Genomic DNA, 20,266 nt, shown 5'->3' with positions numbered 1-20,266 from the left:
TTTGTGTTGAATTAATTTTAATTTTAACATTTTGACAAAATACTACCAACACAGTGTCTGATCGTCCCTTACCACAATACTCGACTTTCATATATGAGTACATTTGTCACTGTAATGTCCAGAATTCTAAATTAAAACTATCCTCTCCCCCGGTAACTAAAACTCCCTACGCATTCAGCTCAGCTGTGATCATATGTAACCTAGGACTAATCATTAGCATTCCCACTAAATGCCTGGTGCTTTGCATAAGGCCAAGAAGCCTAATTGGCCTGATGAACCTTTCATAGTAAGGGCAACGGAGAGACAAGATCTGCAGTATGTATTGGCTGGAAGGCAGACAGATATGCCTGCTGTTAATGCATCGTGCTTATTCACTTGCACATGCCAAAAGCATCATTAAAATTGCAGAAGCCCTTGTCCTTTTTTTTTTGTCTGAATATTTTATCAGTGTTTGTCGGAACTGTGATATTGCAGGGTTAAAATCTCAGCTATTCGGCATGACCCACAGTTTTATACTGCTTGTGGAATTTAAGTGTCTTGTCAAAGTGTCAAATAAATTAAGGTACTGTTATTGCCACTGAATGTTGAGGCAATGTAATATATAGGTAAAGGAGTTTGGAGTCATCTCCTGGGAAAAAAAACACTTGTCACAGTAAATGTTACTTTAGTTAGCCATGTATTAAAACTAAGAATTTTTTTTAAAGTAAATGTTACTCCAGATTTTTTTTGGTGCACAATACCTTTCACCTCGGATACAGCACACATTTTTTTATTTAGGCGGTCTAAAGGTGTGAAATCACCACGGAATACAGTTTTTGACTCCTTTTAGCTGACTAATGTCAAAATATGTATTTCCTTTTCAACACAAACGTGAATTACTCTGTCTATCCTGACCAAAAAGACATGGTTGACATGTTGTGGCTCCACTCTTTAAAACAACTAAACCAGGGGTCTCAAACACGCGACCCACGGGCCGCAGGACACTAGTTTGAGGCCCCCGCCTTGATGTGAAAGTTTAATGTTAGTGCGGTCCGCGCAAGTTTGAAATGGATGCTGTATGGTATCATGTACCCAGAACAAAGTATTACGTTTGATTAATGTTCATGTTAAAGGTTAAATAACTGTTAATAGCTATCCTCCCTATCCGTGTGGAAGTGGTAAGTTTTTGGCTGTTTAAGTTTAAAGGAAATAACTTGAAGGCTACCGTTTAGGTCGCTAGCTCTCTAGTTTGCGAGTTAGCATGTGTCTCAAGACCCTGCAATTGCGCAATATGTTGTAAATAAAAAGAGTACTTTCACTTTTACCAGTTTGTCAAACTTTTCAGGTGCTTTATATACTGCTGTATGCTTTTTGCAGTAAAAGCAGGTAGCTAGGACTTCAATTTATACCAGCTTACCCTTCCCTGATTCATCTTTGACATTTTATTAAAAGTTCAAATTGAGATCAGATAGATGCTCCAGCATCCTGTGTTGATTCTAAACAATTCAAATATCAGGAAGTGAGGCAAAAACAAGGTTGCATGTTCACCTCGGATAAATTATATTAGGACTACCTTTGTCGTGACCTAATAATGTATCCACTGATTCATGTCCCTCTGGTCATCATCACTGACAAAGGACACCTTCATAGAGAACTCACACCCAGCCAGTCACAAAACTGTATCTGTTAATCTTCATCCCTATCAGCCTTTTGTAGCTCATCTTATTATGACTTTCTGTTAAAGCATGATGGCAGTCTATGTGGCTGTAGGACTATAATGGGCCTGTGTTTCATTAATCATGTCTATCCCTTGTATTGCACATCTAAGGCTGTTGTGTTAGTACTCATCAATGGAGACCAGGATCCTTTTGAAAAGGAGATTGATTACGAACACATCTCATGTAAATACACAAGCTCAGTAGGCTTTGATGGCTGTCATGTTGTGCTCATCAAATCACGTTACACTAATTTTGTTGCCCACGGTGACTTACTCCAAGAGGTGTAATTCTTCCCTTTTTTTTCGTCAACTTCCATCAAGGGTCAACATTTACTTTGTTGTCTTATGATTTGTTGTGCAGCAAAAATCGATTTTTATTGTTCCCCGGTGAAATGGTGGGCTGCCAGAGACTTGGTGTGCTTGAGAGAAGCGGTGACCACTTCATCTGGCCCGCTCGTAAATAACCCATCCGTGCCAGCTCGCAGACATCAGATTTTCTCTGTAGCTGTGGCAAGGCTTTGTGAAATAACTGATGGGCAGTGATGATGTCACAGGTTAGGAGTGATGTCACAGCCATAACTCCCCATCCCACTGTCTGAATGCCAGATGGACGGTACAGAGGTGTGGAGGTTGGAGCGTAGAAGCTCTTGCCTGGTGAAGCTCACCCCTCAAGAGGTGTAATTAACCCAGGATCCCTTTTTGACCCAACTCCTTTGGGCCTCTTCAGCTCCAGTTTCCTGGACCTGCTTCTAATTAGCCAACTTGTTTAAAAAATCACAGAAAGCGTCCATGCTTATGTTCTTGCACATGCACAAAATGGCCACAAAACACCTCTGCTAATCAACTTCAACACATTAGGACATTTTCTATCTTGGTAGTGCAGTGACAGTAAAAAGCTGTTTAATGAGACACCATGGTTTTGAGTGGCTGTTATATATAAAAGGCAGTGAGATACACACATGCACAACACACCTCATTCTATCATCCCAATGGCCTTTTCTGTAATTCTGGGTCTCCCTTTTTCCATCTCAATATGTTTTTCCTTCCCACTCTGCCATTATTCCCCGCATCCTTTCTTTCTCCCAATGTTTCTCTGTCCAAATGTCTGTGTCCTTCCCCGCTTTCACCATAATCACCTCACACCTCGGAGGGCCTTTGCTGGGACGAGCTTCACACCTTCAGTCCTCGCTGTGACAACAGGTACCGGCGACACTCACCGCCTGGCCTCTCTTCAATCAACACCTGCTTCGTTTTGCCCCTTTTCTTGCCTGCTCTTTGTGATTTTCCTTTCGTCCACCTTTTTTTTTTTGGTAGTTGTGTTCCTCCAACTTCCTTTCCAGTGCATGTTCTTTGTACGGGTAATTTTTCTACCTTTGTTGTCACCAGTATGCGGACAAATCTGTTTGTCTTGTGCACATGGTCGCCCCTGATGATTCGTTCAGCACTTTTGAGCACCTTCCTCAGTGCTCATTATAATAATCATTCATGATTCATTTATCAGGTAGCGTTCTTGTTTCACCAAATATTTTACTGTCATTCTTGTCTGTTGTTTACACTTCCTGTGCTGAATATATCCAGGTGGTGTGTACTTTATTTGGTAACAAGTCCCATGTTGTTCATGTTCGCCATGCAGTTCCAAGGTTGTAGGGCGTCCATGCCTTTCGGCAAAAAAACACCCAAAAAATATGTATTTTTTTACCCTGCTTTCGCCTGATAGCTCACCGCTCCTGAACATCCCAGTCTCTTTCTCATAGGAGGCCAATTATTTGACTGCTGAAGTCAATGGCACTGCAAGCTACTCATGAGTTCCTCTCCTCTTGAAGGTCAAGCTGATTGGCCCAGGTTAATGGGCAGATGTGGAGCTGAGAGAGAAAGGGGGGGTCAAGCACCTAGAGGCACACACTCCACCTCATCTCTAAACTGTGTCTCTTCACCACAATAGCCCCTTTTACTGCAAGAGCTTTGACAAACAGGATTAACCTTGGTTGTTCTGTGCACGCCAGAGCAGTGCAGTAGCAGTTTGACGACATTAATGGCAGACAGTCTTTTTTGGGGAGAGAGTTCATGTTTGTGTTCCAAAGGGAAACTCTGTTTTCTTGTTATGACTTTATATGGAGACTTTTGATCAGACGTCTGAAATCCTGAAAATGTCCTCAAGTTTCTCCATAGTGCTTTGTCTCATAGTTTCACAGTGTCACTTCTCTTGCCAATGACTTGTGACCATTTGTGTAGGCTTGGGTCTAGCACTGAATGCCTCTGGTGGTTGGATGAGGAGACACTGGATATTCCGATATTTTTTTAAAAATCGATATTTCTTTTAGGCACAATATCAAAATCAAGCATATCGTTCATATCGATATAGACTGGATTTGATGTGGTCTCGTTTCAAGATCACATTTCACGAGTGCAAGCTAGTTGCAGCAGCTCCGTATCTTCTGCTGCTTTTTTTTTGTTGAATAGAGCTTTATTTGTACTTTCTTATTGTTTTTTTTGTGCCACACCGACCCCTTTCGGTAAGTGTGCAGCTATGGATGCCTATTGCTCTATTGTTTACACTCGGGAGCAGCTATTAGCTTTGAGCACCTCTTCGCTATGACGAACGAGCGCACATCCCTGTGGAGATGCAGCGGAGGAGAGACTGCATAGTGACCAATAGTGACCAATGAAAAATACTGTATAAAGGTTGCTGTATAAAGACACCATCAACCACGTTTACTGTTTGTCATCATGGGGAACGTGAGATGGAAGCGCGAATGGTGCTAAAACAGCTGCAGAGAGACTACTTTAAGTGCAGCTTGATTGCACGGAAGATTGAATAATATTGAACTTTTTCTGTATTTATATAAAAAAAATGACTATAGAATTATATTAGAATACATTAAAGGCTGCATGAGGCCTTCTGTTAGCAGAGAGCACAAAGAACGACTGAGACTGGATGGTTTGGAAGCCCTCCAGGGAGACACCAGATCAGAGGTCAACTTGGGCTTTTGGGAGAATCGTGTGCTGGTGCGTGTGAGTGTGTGTGCTTGCGTGTGCCTGCTTATGCACAAACGGCTGTGTGAGCATGTGTACAAGGTGACAGCATTGGGTGTGTTGGACTATCCAAAAATGGATCCCAGTGGAAAGGCGTTTTCAGGACACAGGTCCCTCTGGGTGGAGGGCGATGGTGAAGAAGCTTGGTGTTGTTTGTCTGATGGGGTCCAGCAGAAATAGAGCAGTCTGCTATTGAAGAACCATCTGAGGGCTTCATTCACCTTGAACATGGGCCACTGCAGCTGACCTGACCTTGGCTTTGATGCACAAAGATTCTTGACCCCTGCGTTCCCTGAAAGCTGTCCTCCTGCCATCTGGGCAGTACACATGCATATGTAAACATACATGCACATACCATAGATGCATATGCATGCTCACGTATGTTGCCCCATGTCCCAGAGAAGATATAATTTACCATACTGTGATTCTCTGGTGGTGGTAATTCATCCACAAGCAGCACTGTTTTCTTCCATTTAAGCTGCATGCAGTGTGTTAGTGCATAAATGACTGTTATGATCGTGTATAGTATGTTTTAGCATGCATACAGTCCCGGCCATAAATCATCAAACAAAATACAAGGACGGGGGGTTGAACTTTCCTCACAAAATATTAAATTAGGGCTATCAAATTATTTAAATGTTATGTCAGATTAATCACAGGTTTCAAATTTTTACCTGATTAGGCGCAGTCTCAATTACGTGGTCTATTTTTGTACTTAACACATACATAATTTATTCTAAGGCGAATGCTAAAACTTACGGTTGAAGCGCTGAAGAACGGGAGTCTGAGTGTCGAATGCAGGAGCAAATTTTTTTCTTGTTCAACATGAACTCACACTTGTAACTGCAGCGAAAGGAGAGCCCAAAAAAGGCAACAAAGTGGTTCTTCCTATTTCCTGAACTGTTCGGGTGGCAACACCTTCAACTTTAATAGTTCAGGGGTGAATTACTATATGCACAAACCCTCTAGTAGACTAGACTACATGGTCTACAACACAAAAAGGCAACGGAACATGCCAATTATGCCCCAGTTAGCGTGTGTTTTGGTCCGTTCAAAATTCATGCCAAAATTTTGTCTTGGCTTGCAGACATTTTCCAGTTAGCATACAATATGTTGTGCGTCTTGTTGTGTTATTAAATACACTGCAGGAGTCCCAACTATGTTGTTAATATGCAAATGTGTTAGCATATTTTGCTTGCTAACAAAATGGCTGTGATGTGGTTGTCTCTCAAAAACAATTTTTTCTAGTTACACAATGATACTTTTACATGCATAAAGCAATTATAGAGACATACAAATGGTGAATAAAACCGCAAAGTGAACAGACGTGACTGTTCCCAAAGACACTATGTGGCAGCAAGATGAACACTTTCAAGGTTAACTAAATAATTGCAGGTAAAAGACTTCCTTTCGACTTCAGTTAAAAGAGCCATGAATGTATTAAGTAATACCAGTTTTGTTCGTTAGTGCTGCAAATAAAAAAGCCTTTTTTCCCAGTACAGTACAAGCTCTGGGCACAAAGGTGGGGAGGGAGCAGTCCAAGAATGGATGTATAAATTAAAAGTTACCAGTCTCAGTCTCTAGAATAACGGATAACACCAGCCTAATTGATAGGAACGGGACACAATGATGGGTCAGCCTGTTAAAATTTCTCATAAAATATAATGATTGTTGACGATGTAGCAGTGAGATCACCACGGACATGCCATGAGTTATTTCTTAAATTCAGTCTCCTCAACTTTCTTTGGCTCCATTTTGGGTTATTTTTCAGCGGTGATCAAGAGAAAAGCAAACGCCAGCATTTGATTTTCAAGAATTCAAGAAATAACTAAAACACAAAGGTGCCCGTATTGATCTCATGTCTTGTCTTTGGCAACAATAACGCCTTCAATGAAAGTAAAACTAACCTTAAATGTATGTTTATCCTTTTTTGGTAATTTGTATGCATTTACAATTGTTTATGTATGTGAAACTATAATTAAAAAATTAGAAACAAATATTTTGTGTTAACATTTTGTAAACTTGTAGCGTAACTGTGTTAGTTACCAAAGAAAAAGTCAACCACTGATGACATCATAGACAGGTTGACTCCCGGTTTAGTAATACAGTAAACCTCGGATATATCGGATTCAATTGTTCCCACTGGTTTTGTCCGATATAAGCTAAATCTGTTATATGCGTATACCGGAAAATGTCCGTTTTACGCATATATCGGATTTATATCCGGTGTATGCGTAAATCGGATTTTATCCGTTATAAAAAGACTATGACTAAGACTTGACTATGTTTCCAATGTACCTGGACGCGCAGGCAATGCTGCAAACGCTGCAAATGACGTCGTATAGCTGCCTGTCACGATTCGGCGAATCGGAGCGCCACGATGCGGCCATCCGATATATGCGAGGGAAATTTAATGGAAATGCGTTGGAACGGGACTGGAGATTTTGTCTGAAATAGGCGAAATCCGTTATAAAAAAATCCGATATATGCAATGAATTTTTATTGGAAATGCATTACAGAAAAATTGGTTCTTTTTTATCTGTCCGTTGTGAGCGAATTTCCGATATATCCGAGTCCGATATATCCGAGGTTTACTGTAGCATGACAAGACACATGCAATATTATATGCTAACTGCAAAATGTACACAAACCAAGGCAATGTTAACCAGGGCGTACTCTAACCAAGTTGCTACTGTATGTTATATTTTGTATGACACTACAGTTGCAGTAAGAGGTCAGCTTTTTTTCCCCCCAATGGAATAATTGACTGACTTTGGTGGGATTATTATATGGATGGAATTGTTATATTGTTGTTCTGGATGTGCGCCTTGATGAAGTTACTGCATGGACACAGCAGTGGCTGTGCATATGCAGGGGAACAAGCTGTACTCCTGGCTTAGTAATTACAGACAAACAGAAAGATCAGGCAGCACACGAAGGCAAGATTACCTCCTACTATGCATCAGATCTGATGTCTGTGCTGCAATTTTTTTTTTCACAGATAGCGTTGTACATTTACTTAAGTGAGCTGATTATGGCTCTCATGTTCAATAAAAGCAGCTTTTATTTGTCACTCTCCCTCGCTATGTGTTTCTCTCCCTCGCCTGTCTGATAATTCTCGACAATCTCGTCTCATTTTATACGTAGAAGTTTTTCTCATCTAATCCAATCCATTTGTCTTAACTTTCATAGAGGGCAGCGGAAGGAAGTATTGCAAAAGAGGCGTGTGTCAGAGTCAGAAAAAAGCGTCTGCTCCAGCTGGAGTCAATATTTGCTTTAGGAATCTCAATAACAGGCCTGCAGTCATCTGCATCTCTGATAATGGACGGCCATATGGCTCTGTTGACCCACGCTGTGCTGAGGTTCTCTGTCTTGCTCCTCATCTTTCTTCCCCTTCATTCGTTCGCTTCATTCAAACTTGTCTCATTTCTTTTCATTTACTCCTTCCTTCATGCGTATTTGTCTTCCACTTATCGCCTAACTGGACACATTGTGCACACTTTTACAAACATAATTTCTTTCTTTAAATCATCAGTAAAGCCCTCCAAATGACCCGCCACACAGAGCTGTGACCCAGGTTACCATGGCAGCAGAGCCTGGGATGCCCACTCTTTGTCCAACACTGTTTCCAGCTAGTGACAGAAATCAGTGACATGTTTGGCTATGACTGAAAGAGTGTTAATTATGTTATTCATGGCTTGAATGCACATATAATTATACAATTTATAAATATTCTGGATTATAAATTATTTTTTTACTCAGCAGCAGCTAGATCTAGAAACTAACTTTCTTTTACCCATGCCTTTGTCTTCCTCTACTCTCTGTCCGTCCCTGTGAGCAGCTTGGCCATGATACCCGTTGGAGTGTCCCGGCTCAGCTGCCCGTCAACCCCACTTCACCATGGTTCCCTCAAAGCCATTGGTCATGGCTACCTTGGCCCCCGCTGTGGCGGCATGTGCCCGCAGCAGGCCTCCTGCCCAGCCACTGTCTCGTCCTATCTATCTAACCCAGGCCGAATCTTCTTAGCCCAGTCCAACCTATCTCAGCTCAACCTGGTCCGTCCTTGGCGTTAGTTGCTGCCCTGCACTGCTCCACGCTGGGCTGGTATAATGGGATGAGGGGGAGGGTTGTTGAAATGTTTGTGTGTTTTTCCACAAAGAATGTGATTGTAATGGGTCGTCAATGGGGACAGACAGACTGCAGTGACGATAATCAAGAGTTTTTGTTCCACGCGCATGGTTACATCCTGAATGTGTTCGCTTCGCTATCATCGTGCCATCACAGAGACCTTTTTACTTCAATAGTTTCCTTCCGCTAGCTCCTGCCTCCATTCCACAACAGACTTGGCACGCTACATCTTCCATAATGACATGATAATGGCTGTCAGAATGTTTTCCACCGTCACCCGCAGTCATTTCGCAGCCCTATTTATTTATTTGGACCTTCCTCTCCCATTTCCATTCCAGCCATCCATCCTGCATGCCGGCTGCCCGGGCTCCAGTTGCTGCTTGTCACTCTGAATTTCAAATGGCTTCAATTTTCCCCCTGATGCGACAGAAGTGGCGGGCAGCGTATCGGGGACTGTGGTTGTAGACATGTTGCCTACAGCAGGAGTTCTATTAGAGAGGGGGAGAGGAGATTGTTTAGGGCATCACGCCTAACTGTGATCTACTCTTTCTTTTTTCTTTTTCTTTTTTGACTACAATTTTAGAGGCAGTCCTCGCATTTTGTGGCAATAAGGCATGGGTCCATATTTGATTCTGGTGTGTGACTTTACTCTGCCTGATGAAGCTACAACTGAATCATTTACTCATGAGAATTTTGAAAGAAATTGTACTAAGCTAACACCAATATTGCTGCTAGTTTCATCAAATTACACTATTATATACACTATAGCAACGTGAGTACGATCATATTTGCCGGATTATAAATTGCACTTTTCTACATTTCTTCACTGGTCCTTAAAATATACAATATATATCAAAATATACCTACAGTCATCCCTCGCTGCTTCGCAGTTTTTAATAATTACTGAATGATTACTGTTTTGTGGTTGACTATGAGTTATTAGTCAAAAAATATTGAAATACAAGTTATATCGAGTATTCTGGTCACTCGGTGTCAGGATTATGTTACATTGATGAGTTATATTGCATTACCTTTTCACTGCATGTAGTCGGCCATGACATGATAGAGAGGAAAAAAGCTATCCTCTCATTCCGTGTGGAAGTGGTAAGTTTTTGGCTTCTTGCTTTGTCCTCCTAGCTTGGTAGCTCGTTATGCTAGCAACGGCCGTCTCTATGTCCCTCAAGCGATCCTATAGCCTGCACAATGTGGCGTAAAAAAAAATAGGAGTGTAATGGTGATTATAGGGGTTTTACTTCATGCCTAGAGGGCTAAAATAATGTTAACGGTATTTAGAAAGTCATAAAAAGGTTTTCAAGCTATGCTAGGCATTTTACGGATAGCCCTAAAGTTCTGGAATGTATTTATTTTTTAGTTTAATATTCTTTAGCATTTTGATAAGAGGAATTGAACCTTTGGCTTGACTTTGACAATGTTGCTGTTTGTGTGCTCTATATTGTTATATCCCTTAACGCGCATTAACCAGCTATGAAGAAAGGGCGCTCTACTTGGAAGCCATTGTCCAGAATCACAGAGAGGTCATGACATTTGAAGATTTTGCCTCACAGGTGTTCTCTCCCTCGCCTGGCTATCCAACGAGTGGGACAGGTGAGAAATGACCTGCAATGCACACCTCATGATATCCCCCCCCCCCCCCCCCATCAATAGCTTTTTGTCTTTTTGGTCATTTTTTTGTCGTCATTTCTTATCCCTCGTCTTAATCGATCACACCAGGTGCATCACACTTATCCGCATCTTCTCTCTGCATTTGCTTTTCTTCTTCCACTTTTACTGTTGAATGTCAAACAAAAGGCTTCGCTCTCTACTGACTTCGAACACCCTCCTGAGGCCACTTTGTGTCTTTCCCATGAATATAGGCAGCCTTGTTAAATGGCTCTCAGTATGTTTCTGTATGTGTGAGTGCACGTGTGTGTGTGTGTGTGTGTGTGTGCGCGCGCGCATCACCATGAGATCATTCACCGCCACTTACGAGTTCCATCCAGCAAACAGCAGCTCGCAGATGTCAGCACAGGACTCTTATCACTCCATGATGAATAGAATCCAAAGCGTGCCTTATCTTGTTCTTCCTACTTGTACCGGTGCTGATCGATCCACAGCCTCACCAAAATCAATACAGGATTGCACTTTTCTCCTTCACTGGTTCTCAATGCACTTTCTGGATGGAGAGAAGTGTACAATAGCGCGGTATTGACACTATTATTTTCAAATCTGTAAATAAAACTAAAAATTGAGATACAGCGGCTGTGGTATTTAAAACAAATGTAACCAGGAGAGAAGTGGTCAAATGTGTCACAACACTGCATAGAAAATCTCCTCAAGCTTTGCCTCGAGTCGTTTCGTTCATTGTCCTCACCTAACTTGATTAAAGAACTGTAATAGAGGGAGACAGGGAGATGCAGATGTCTCGTAATAGAAGTTGTGGACAGTTTTAACTATTGCTTTGGGGGGGTTAACATGATTAACAGTAGGGGGCTGATGCTGTATCTAATGTGAGAGGCCAATACATAATGAAGGTTGCTGTGTCACCTTCAGTGCTGCAGAAACTTGTTCAGGACAGTAATTTATATTTCACATGACTATAGACAATAACACCAACAATATGTCCCATTTTCCACAAATGGCAGGGAACGACTTTGTAATTTCTCCTCCAACTAAACTAATCAAGATAATGATTTCGGGAAATTGATCCTTACATTGTTTGACTTAAAGGTGCTATCCCCCCTTGGCTCTAAATTACCATTTTTCACACTCAAAAATAAAAGAACACCACCACCGGTTGTTGCGTATCTTGATAATAATGGTTTCAGAGAACAGATTGTACATAAAATATCAATGTACTTTGCAATAATGAGTTAAACTGAATGAGATGTCGTTCAGCCTGAAAAGGGGGAATGACATTAATGGCTGTCGGTCACTCGCAGCTCATGCACAGGCACAGATGAGCTATTGGCTGAGCTGGAAGAAGTACTAGCGCCACAATTGCAGTACCTAACCATGACAGACAGAAACCTTGAAAATGACTCCTAACGTTTTGAGGAATCTAGGAACTTGTAATGATTCCCTCTAGCTTTTGTCCCTTTGAAGGAATTACAATTTTCATGCTTATATCAAGAAATGAAGATGTCATTAATTAGGATAAATTGGATTATTTTTTGGTGCATTTGAAGGGACTGTATTCAATTCACTCCTGGTTCAAAAGTGAAAAAATAATAATAAATAATGGATTATACACTCAATGATAGCTAATGTTAGTATCTAGACCAGGGGTCTCAAACTCAATTTACCTGGGGGCCACTGGAGCTAGGGTCTGGGCAAGGCTGGGCCGCATTTATTAAAAACAGAAAAATATACAAACTTTTTCAGTGCTTTGGTTCCGATTTTCAACAATAAAAGCTCTGATAAAACATTCCACTGTTCTCAAATATCTTAATTTTTATTTTTCTGGTTCTTGAGACACATGCTAACTCGCAAACTAGAGAGCTAGCGACCTAAACGGTAGCCTTCAAGTTATTTCCTTTAAACTTAAATAGCCAAAAACTTACCACTTCCACACGGATAGGGAGGATAACTATTAACAGTTATTTAACCTTTAACATGAACATTAATCAAACGTAATAATTTTTTCTGGCTACATGATACCATACAGCATCCATATCAAACTTGCGCGGGCCGCACTAACATTAAACTTTCATATCAAGGCGGGGGCCTGAAACTAGTGTCCTGCGGGCCACATTTGGCCCGCGGGCCGTGTATTTGAGACCCCTGATCTAGACTATGCCAAATCTCTCTCTTTAGCTGACAACAACCATAACTCGTCCAAGTGTGTGTTTTATACCTGCAAGAAGCGGCAGGATATAATAATACTTGCAGTACATTCAAATGTTGGCACCCCGTCAGCAGCTCGGGGACCCTGCTGCATACAGTGGCCAGTAAAATGTTTCATAATATACTGTATAATCTTTTATACTTCACGTCTCACCAAGCATGTTGCTTCAATGTGGCAGTGACGGCTGGCTGATGCTGCCCATCAAATGTATCAAATGTCTAAAAATTGTCCTGTGTGTGTCTGACAGTCTTATTTGTGTGTGTGTGTGTGTGTGTGTGTGTGTGTGTGTGTGTCCCTGCGTGCTGCTCTGCTTCCCATTGCTGCCACTAACATGTCATCCATGCTTCATGACAGCGTGCAGGCGTTGGCCGGGGATGGTTTGGGACATGGAATACCCCTGGGCCAAAATGGACTGTAAGACACTTGCTTTGCTTCCTCCTCACTCGGCATGACGCCCGGCCGCAGCCCACAGCATTTGTTTGTTCATTTAGGTCGCCCACAAGCCCTACCACCACCATTAATAGCTACCTGGGGGCACAGCATGCTTTAGCGTCAGACCCTACCAGGGTTCCACCTAAGGACGTACATATGCTGCATGCTATGTGCTAAGTGGCCCTGCAGTGATTCCCTGTTTTACTGCAGGGAGTTTCAACTCTCCTTCCACACTCCTGACTCCTTTTCCATCAGTCATTAACCTCCACGCTCCTCCTTGTCCTCACTTTGGAACTTCAAAGCAGCATCATGTCCTCCTGCATGAGTTGATCCATCAACACTCCCGTGTATTAAACCTCATTGTGTTGTTTTCCATTCACCAGTTAAATAATCTCCAGGTGAAGAGCAGCTGGGCCTTATGTGCCCTGACACTTAAACCATCCTAAAATGTAGCACTGCTGCTAAGAGTTTCTCAGCCTGTTATTGCCATGTAAACTTCCCACCATTAATGTTTTGGGTTTCAAAATTGCCTCACATTTGAGGTTCTGTAAAAGGCACAATTCATCAGGTTGACATCAGACCTTAATGGAATTGAAAGTATCTGTGACGAAGCTGAAACCTTCCAGTGACAACTAACCCGGACGTAACTTCAGCAAGCGCTGTGTTGTGTTCACTGCAGTGTGGTGTTGTGTGTCTGTCCACTACTGTCTCACATGATCCTCTACTCTTTTTCCCTTTTAGATTAAAATATCTTAACGGTCCAAAATACTGTATATGATGAAGGTAAGCACCTGGGTCAGAACAGGTCCAGTGGCCCAACTACCCTACATCCGCCATGCATCCTGGCTGTTACACCCTCCCGCTCCCTTTTTTTTTCCATTCACTACTAACCAATCTTTATTTACTGATCACACTGACAAGGGGACGGGGGTACAGCGAAACCAGGCTGTTTATTCAGTGGGTGTCCTCCTGTCGAGGCCAGGCTGGTAATTGAGAGCGGTGGCGACAATTAGCACCTGACTAAGTAGCAGCATGTACAATACGGCTACACTTCTGGCCCTTGCTTCTGCATGCGGAGCACCTTTTATCTCTTTCCCTAACAAACACTTTCCTCTTTTCTTTTCAACTCGCCTACCCTCCCCCCCTGCTTTTTCCTCCTGTTGGAGTGTGTGCCTGTTTGCCTGAGGCAGATTCTGAGACCAACACCTGCCGCACTGGAAGACATTTTTGTCATGTGAAGCCTTGTTTGAACTGCCACGGAGGGTACCAGTGGGACAGCGGGGACACTTCAAGACTCTTTTGTTTTGGCTGCATCCCCTCTGTGCCATCTCTTCGCTGTTTCCACCTGAAACAAACAGTCAGGGCAGGGGCAGAACTCGAGGTGGAAATGCTGCATCTAAATGACGATAATAGTGACTCATTGGAAAATTTTTCACCGTGAAAATTCATGCTTGCAGAAGATTACACAAGCAACCACAGTCATTAAGCAGCACATTGTGAGTGCTGACTGGTTGAAGCAGCATGTTTTAATGGGCCGCTAAATGGATAGGGAAGCCTGAGTGGGTGAACTGCACCGCAATCACGAACAAATGAGGCTTCTTCCTGTCTATCATTTGCCTTGGTGGCAGATTCAATTTTACCATGTAATGAGTGTTTACTGTTGGAATTAGTAGAAGAAGAATACAGGAATGCAGGATATGAGCTGTACATAAGACCATCTCCCAATTTTAGCCCAACCCGTCCCTGTTTTTCATATTCATATGCAGATTTGGGAATGTTTAGACCCCCCCCTTTTCTTTTACACACTCCTCCCCTTTTGGTCGTTTACAATGCCCACACCCAGGGTTTCATCCAAAGCCCGGCCCCTGGATGCTACCGGTGTCCACTGTGCTGCTGAGTGTCTGTTACTCCAGCCATCTGCCGTTCCTTTTTAACCGCTGCAACTCGAGATGCCTTGCGAAAAATGGCAGCAAATAAAAGGATAGGGAAAGAAAATAGGCGACCAGATGCTATCCCGACAAAGCCGAGAAGTTGTTTAAACTGACATCATGGGGCAGAGGCGGGCAAGGGTGGGGGCCGCAGACCAACTAAGGAAGTCATGGCGGCGCTCACAACATTTGATTGTCCTCGCCCACATTTCATGCCCACCTCCCTGCCTATTCCATAATTGTAAATGTGCAGCCTTTTGGAAACAAAACAATATTTGACAAAAGAAGAGCACCCAAGGTTCACAACAAGAGCTTAATATATCATTTTATTTCCATTCAAAGCATTACAAGCTTTTTTTTTTTCTTTATCTGGTGCAACAAAGGTTTATTCCCTTTCTTCTTTAACAAGCATTGCCTTTAATCAGCATATGAAAACAGCATGACATTTTGACAATGTTTTACAGTGGAACCTCTAAAGTCCAATGTCTCCTGAGGTGCTACAATTTAACCAATTTAATTTCATTTAACCGAATACATTTCACAAAAAAATCACAAAGCATCAAATGTTTAAAGGGACTGCAACTAACTCTCTCCAGATTACATTTGGTTGAAAATTTGAAAAAAAATTATATATTTTTCACAATTGAAGGTTAAACTGCATGAAAATGGGGGTCAAACAAACATAGTCATAGACAATAAAACCGTAGAGAAAATCCGGCATTTCATGCATCCAAATACGGATAGTCTAACATAGTCCATCATGATGGGAAAAAATTCTTGAAACAACCAAAAAAAAACAAAGTTTGAATATTGCGTCACAACAAACAACAATAAACCCGGTTTACATGATGGCAGAAAAAAAGCTAGCAATGAAGCAAGTGAACATTGATCTTAGACATGGAGGCCAAACATTTCCTTGCCATCTGCAAAATGTAAAACCTATGGAAAATAGTGCTGGGCAATAAGGAACTGAAAAATCAGACTAAACATCGAGCAAAACCGCAGATGCCGACAGCATAGATTTACTTATATTTGGCTTGACAACACAGAAACCAACTCCCGCAAACAATCGTCTCACACATGCATCAACATCTTACCCATGCATGAGTAAGTCCAACATTGTTTTTCATAGCCTTAAAACAAGATATAATGAAATGATGTGCCTCCATTGAGTTCGGCTAAACCGGACCCGCAGATGTTGCAACCGGATGTAGCGATCCTGGTCGGGAGTTGCCACTCTTTCTCGCCCTGGGCGCGGTCTGTCGTCAGCTAAGCCTGTCGTGTTATGGAGTTCATGCTGGTTTCTGATTGTGGGTTGGTAAAAGCCCATACGCCTGGCTATATCACTGTTGCTCATATCATAAATGTGGCAGGATGCCGTTCACTGGACTAACAATGCTGGCCTTTAAAAAAAAAAAAAAAAAAAAAAATCTTGAAATTATGCAGACACCCACAATGTGTATTTGGTCCCCTTTGGGGTATGCACCCACTACATCACCTTTGGCTAGTACATTTGGATTTGGCCTTAACATTAATATCATCTAAAGTCCAACGTCCGCGCAGCTGGTGTAGCTGACCAGTGGTCAAGTTGAAATTATTTCAACCCATCACGTGGTTGCAACCCATCAGTACACGCACAAGTCCATAGCGCATGTGCATACATAAAAGCAATTGTTGTGTGCTTATGAAAGGCGATGTATTCAGTGAGCTAATATTAGTAACTAAACTTAGCCACATCACTATTATTAGGCAAGAACAAACAACTAGTGCATGTGTTTATGTACACAAAGCAGGAAGAGTAGGGATATAATGCCCTGCACGATCCGCTGCTTCCTTTTCGGCCCTTTGTATTGAAGTACTCAAAAATCAGCACGTCACGCGTGCGCCATCCATGCATTCTTTTGCACATAGACCGGCTGTAGGAACCCGTACGATCGTTTGTGACCTAGCCTTAAGAGTCCAATTCTGTGAGCATCAAAGGATTAATCCCTTGCACGTTTTTCATTCCAAGAGGACCAGTCTCAGGATTAAGAGAGGGGATGAAGACTAAAAAAGTGAAAGTAACATGAAATTATCGTGTTTTATTAATTTCAGATTCCACTTAAATGATTTAAACCAGTGGTTCACATTGCTTCTCACTATTTGAGTAGCATTGGTCTACACAGTGAATATTGGTTTTATAATGATGAGGGTTTAATCCAGTCACAGATTATTTTTTATTTACGTTATTATTGTAACATGAAAACAAACAAGGTTTCCAGTGTCCTGGAAGAGACTGTCTGACCTCAGAGGTTCCACTATATTTGCTTCATCCTAATGACAGGAAACAAAGGTTTTAGCAGTGAATGGTGGCTCAAGTGGGACATCTTGGTTTGGGGGAGCAGCTGCATGCATGAAAAAAGTCCTCAGAGATCAGTTGACCAATCACACGCCCGGTGCCCTGTTTGACCCCACTCTTTCTCCAATCATCAACTTACTTTTAATTGTCTCTCTACTTTACAAACATGTCATCTGCAGGTTCCCTCTCCAGCAGCACAAACACTGAAGTCTCCGCCTCCTCCTCGTCCACCACTGCTGCAGCGTTGACAGACCCTGTTGACCAGGTTTCTCCCACCATGCCTCGTGCTGCAAAGAACAGAGTTTCTGGAAAGCTCCGGCGATCAGCGAGCGCGATAAGCAAGTCGTCCAACTAATTTCATATGCAGAAATGTCATTCTTCAAGAGCCACGACTGCAAGAACCGTAGTAGCTTGTTTTGGGTTTTTTTGTCTCGTGTCATGCAAAACTGGAGGGCAATGCAATCTTTAATTTAAGTGGCAATCAGTCAGTTGGTTGGGACATTTCCTCCTTAAGATGAACATGAGCCATGTGTTCAGCCACTTTGACTGTGGTGTCTCTAAGAAATGTGAGAAGTGTCATTTTTTTTACTTGTCTCCTCTAATGCGTTAGAGGAAGAACACTTTCTTTGGAAATGGGAGACTGCTTTTCCTTTCATTCCTTTATTGCGACTCTTAATGTAACACAGCACTGATGCCATAGATCAGGCCTTTTTTTTTTTTTTCTCCTACCCCCACTTTTATTTTTGCATTTGTGTTGAAGGTGCCACTTGAGCAAAGTGGGCCCCTCAGCACCATCTGCCAACAAGTACAGAGTGGACAATCACTGACATCTTTCTAACTTGAGCGGAACTGAAAGTTGTTGGGATTCCGTTTTTTTTTTTTTAATCACTGTAATTTTCCTTTTTTAAACGGATTCAAATAGATTGTGTCGTGATTTGATTTATGCATCTCTGCTGGAATGAGAAAAGACTGCGTTTGTAATTGCATTGTGATGTTGTTAACATAGGCTCGTGTCCGGTAATTGAATAAGTCCCTCCTGTCTCTTTCCTCCTCGATTAGTTTCCCTGTCCTCTGACATCGACATTCCAACATTCCGGCCATTGATTTTTTTTTTTTGTTTGTTTCTTTCTTCGAACATTTTATGTCCCTTTTGATCAACTAGCAATGAATGTTGTATGCATATTGCGTTAAAATGTATTTTCACTGTTGTTTCTTTATTGTAAATAGAGAGTCCTATTTGATGAATTATTTTGTTGTTGTGTTGTCTAATGTGATCCTGTGTATTGTAAAACTACCGCAAGAGCCTCAGGTGAATCTTTACGCCATGCACTGATGATTGTTTGTCTTTGTGTGTGTGTGCGCGTGTGTGTGTGTGATTTTTTTCTCTCTCATTTTCTCCCAGTGCCTGTGTAATGTCTGTCCTCCGTGTGAGACAAAACACGGACGCCCTTTTGTCATGAGTGTGATTCCTTCCCCTGTGACCCCCAACAAAAACAACAGCAGATGGATTTCCAATGGCGGCTTCTCTTAATTATAGGTGCTCTCCCCTCTTGTCTTTACCTATGAATGGAATCAAGTGCGTCTCCTCCTCCTCCTTCCCATGATCGCCTTTGCCCCCTATGTCTTCGCCAGGTTGAGTTTGGCTTGGCATGCCTGAGGTGAACACTCCCAGCCCTCCTAGCAACGGGCCCCCGGCTGGCACTCTCACCTCTTCCAAGCTGCTCAGGTTGCCATGGCAGCCAGGTGTTTCCCCACATACACAGGTACCCTCTAAGGACTTGCAACCTTATCCCCACCTGGTCACATTAATATGCCTTACTTTTCCACTCCTCCTCCTTGCACATCTCAGCTGTTATGTTTGCTCATGTGGGATACAAACACAAAGCTGGAGAGATGTTTGTGCTTGTTCTGTTTGGAAGAATGTATCAATCAATGCGATGGATCTCGGTCACATTAAAGGTTTTTATTCCACTTGAAATAACCATCTAAAGATTGCAGTTCAGTGATGATGTTTGTGCACTAGTCATGGCGGGTGGACCAAGATGGAAACGGTTGTCTTTTGTGATGAAAGTGACTTAGTTTTTCTCCTTTTCTCCTCCTCCTGGTTCTCTTTTTAGCATTCCTTGTACATGGTGTCAAATTTGAACTTTAATATATATGAATGCCTGTAATATCTTTTTATATAAGAGCACATTGGGGTTTTTAAAAAAAAAAAAAGTTGATGATTTCAGCATCGCGTCAACATATCAGATTGTTTTTAATGCCCTGCTATCTTTATTAGAAATGTGAACATTGGAACATTTCATTAAATTCAATTTGAAAATTTGATGTCTGGCAGTATGACATTTTGTGTAACCTCTGATTTTGTGTGCCTATGTGTTGTAAGCTGTCACCGTGAGCTTTCTGACCCGGACCAGGCCTTGCAACGAGCAGCAGGGGTAACCTGACCCTCCTCCCATCTGTCTCCCCTGCTGCTCAGCCCCGTTTAGAGGAGGTCCTGCATAATGGAGCCTGACTGGGAGGTGCAGGTGCAGTGGCTGTAGCACCTTCGGGTGCAGTGCCTTGCCTTTTTCCACATAAGACGCCAGAAAGGCACTTGACCGTAATTTGAGCCCTAAAACTGAGTGTGAGAAAGCACCCTAATGTTACCTCATTTTCACTCCTTGATAAGAGCTGTAGGGCTCCATGTCCTGGACCCTGTGAGTCTTTCTCCATCATTATATTCTGGATGAGGTCTATTTTCACACCATCTCCCCCTACTTGATGCATTGGTGTTTATCCTAAAGAGTCATTTTAGATGGGACACAGCATCACCCTCCCGAGGCAATGAACAGGTATTAATCACAACTATAGGAGCAAATGTTAGA

General features: G+C 42.2%; 1 protein-coding gene across 7 annotated transcripts in view; it reads left to right on the top strand.

Moving 5' to 3' along the window:
• ralgapa2 (Ral GTPase activating protein catalytic subunit alpha 2) overlaps positions 1–20,266 on the top strand; it is an 87,848-nt gene that overhangs the window by 67,460 nt on the left and 122 nt on the right. Inside the window, exons 40-43 of one of the 7 annotated variants that reach the window (XM_058089890.1) lie at positions 10,341–10,462; positions 13,056–13,115; positions 13,875–13,916; positions 17,579–17,726. In XM_058089890.1, the coding sequence (XP_057945873.1) occupies positions 10,341–10,462; positions 13,056–13,115; positions 13,875–13,879 (187 nt within the window). In that variant the 3' untranslated portion in view covers positions 13,880–13,916; positions 17,579–17,726. Of the gene's footprint in view, positions 1–10,340; positions 10,463–13,055; positions 13,116–13,874; positions 20,234–20,266 lie in introns of those variants that run through there. The other 6 variants (XM_058089886.1, XM_058089891.1, XM_058089888.1 and 3 more) reach the window with 6 other exon arrangements.

The sequence above is a fragment of the Doryrhamphus excisus genome, chromosome 13 (assembly GCF_030265055.1).
Source record: "Doryrhamphus excisus isolate RoL2022-K1 chromosome 13, RoL_Dexc_1.0, whole genome shotgun sequence".
NCBI classification, from domain to species: domain Eukaryota; kingdom Metazoa; phylum Chordata; class Actinopteri; order Syngnathiformes; family Syngnathidae; genus Doryrhamphus; species Doryrhamphus excisus.
The sequence above is the reverse complement of the archived record's forward strand: the minus strand, read 5'-3'. Positions and strand labels throughout refer to the sequence as shown.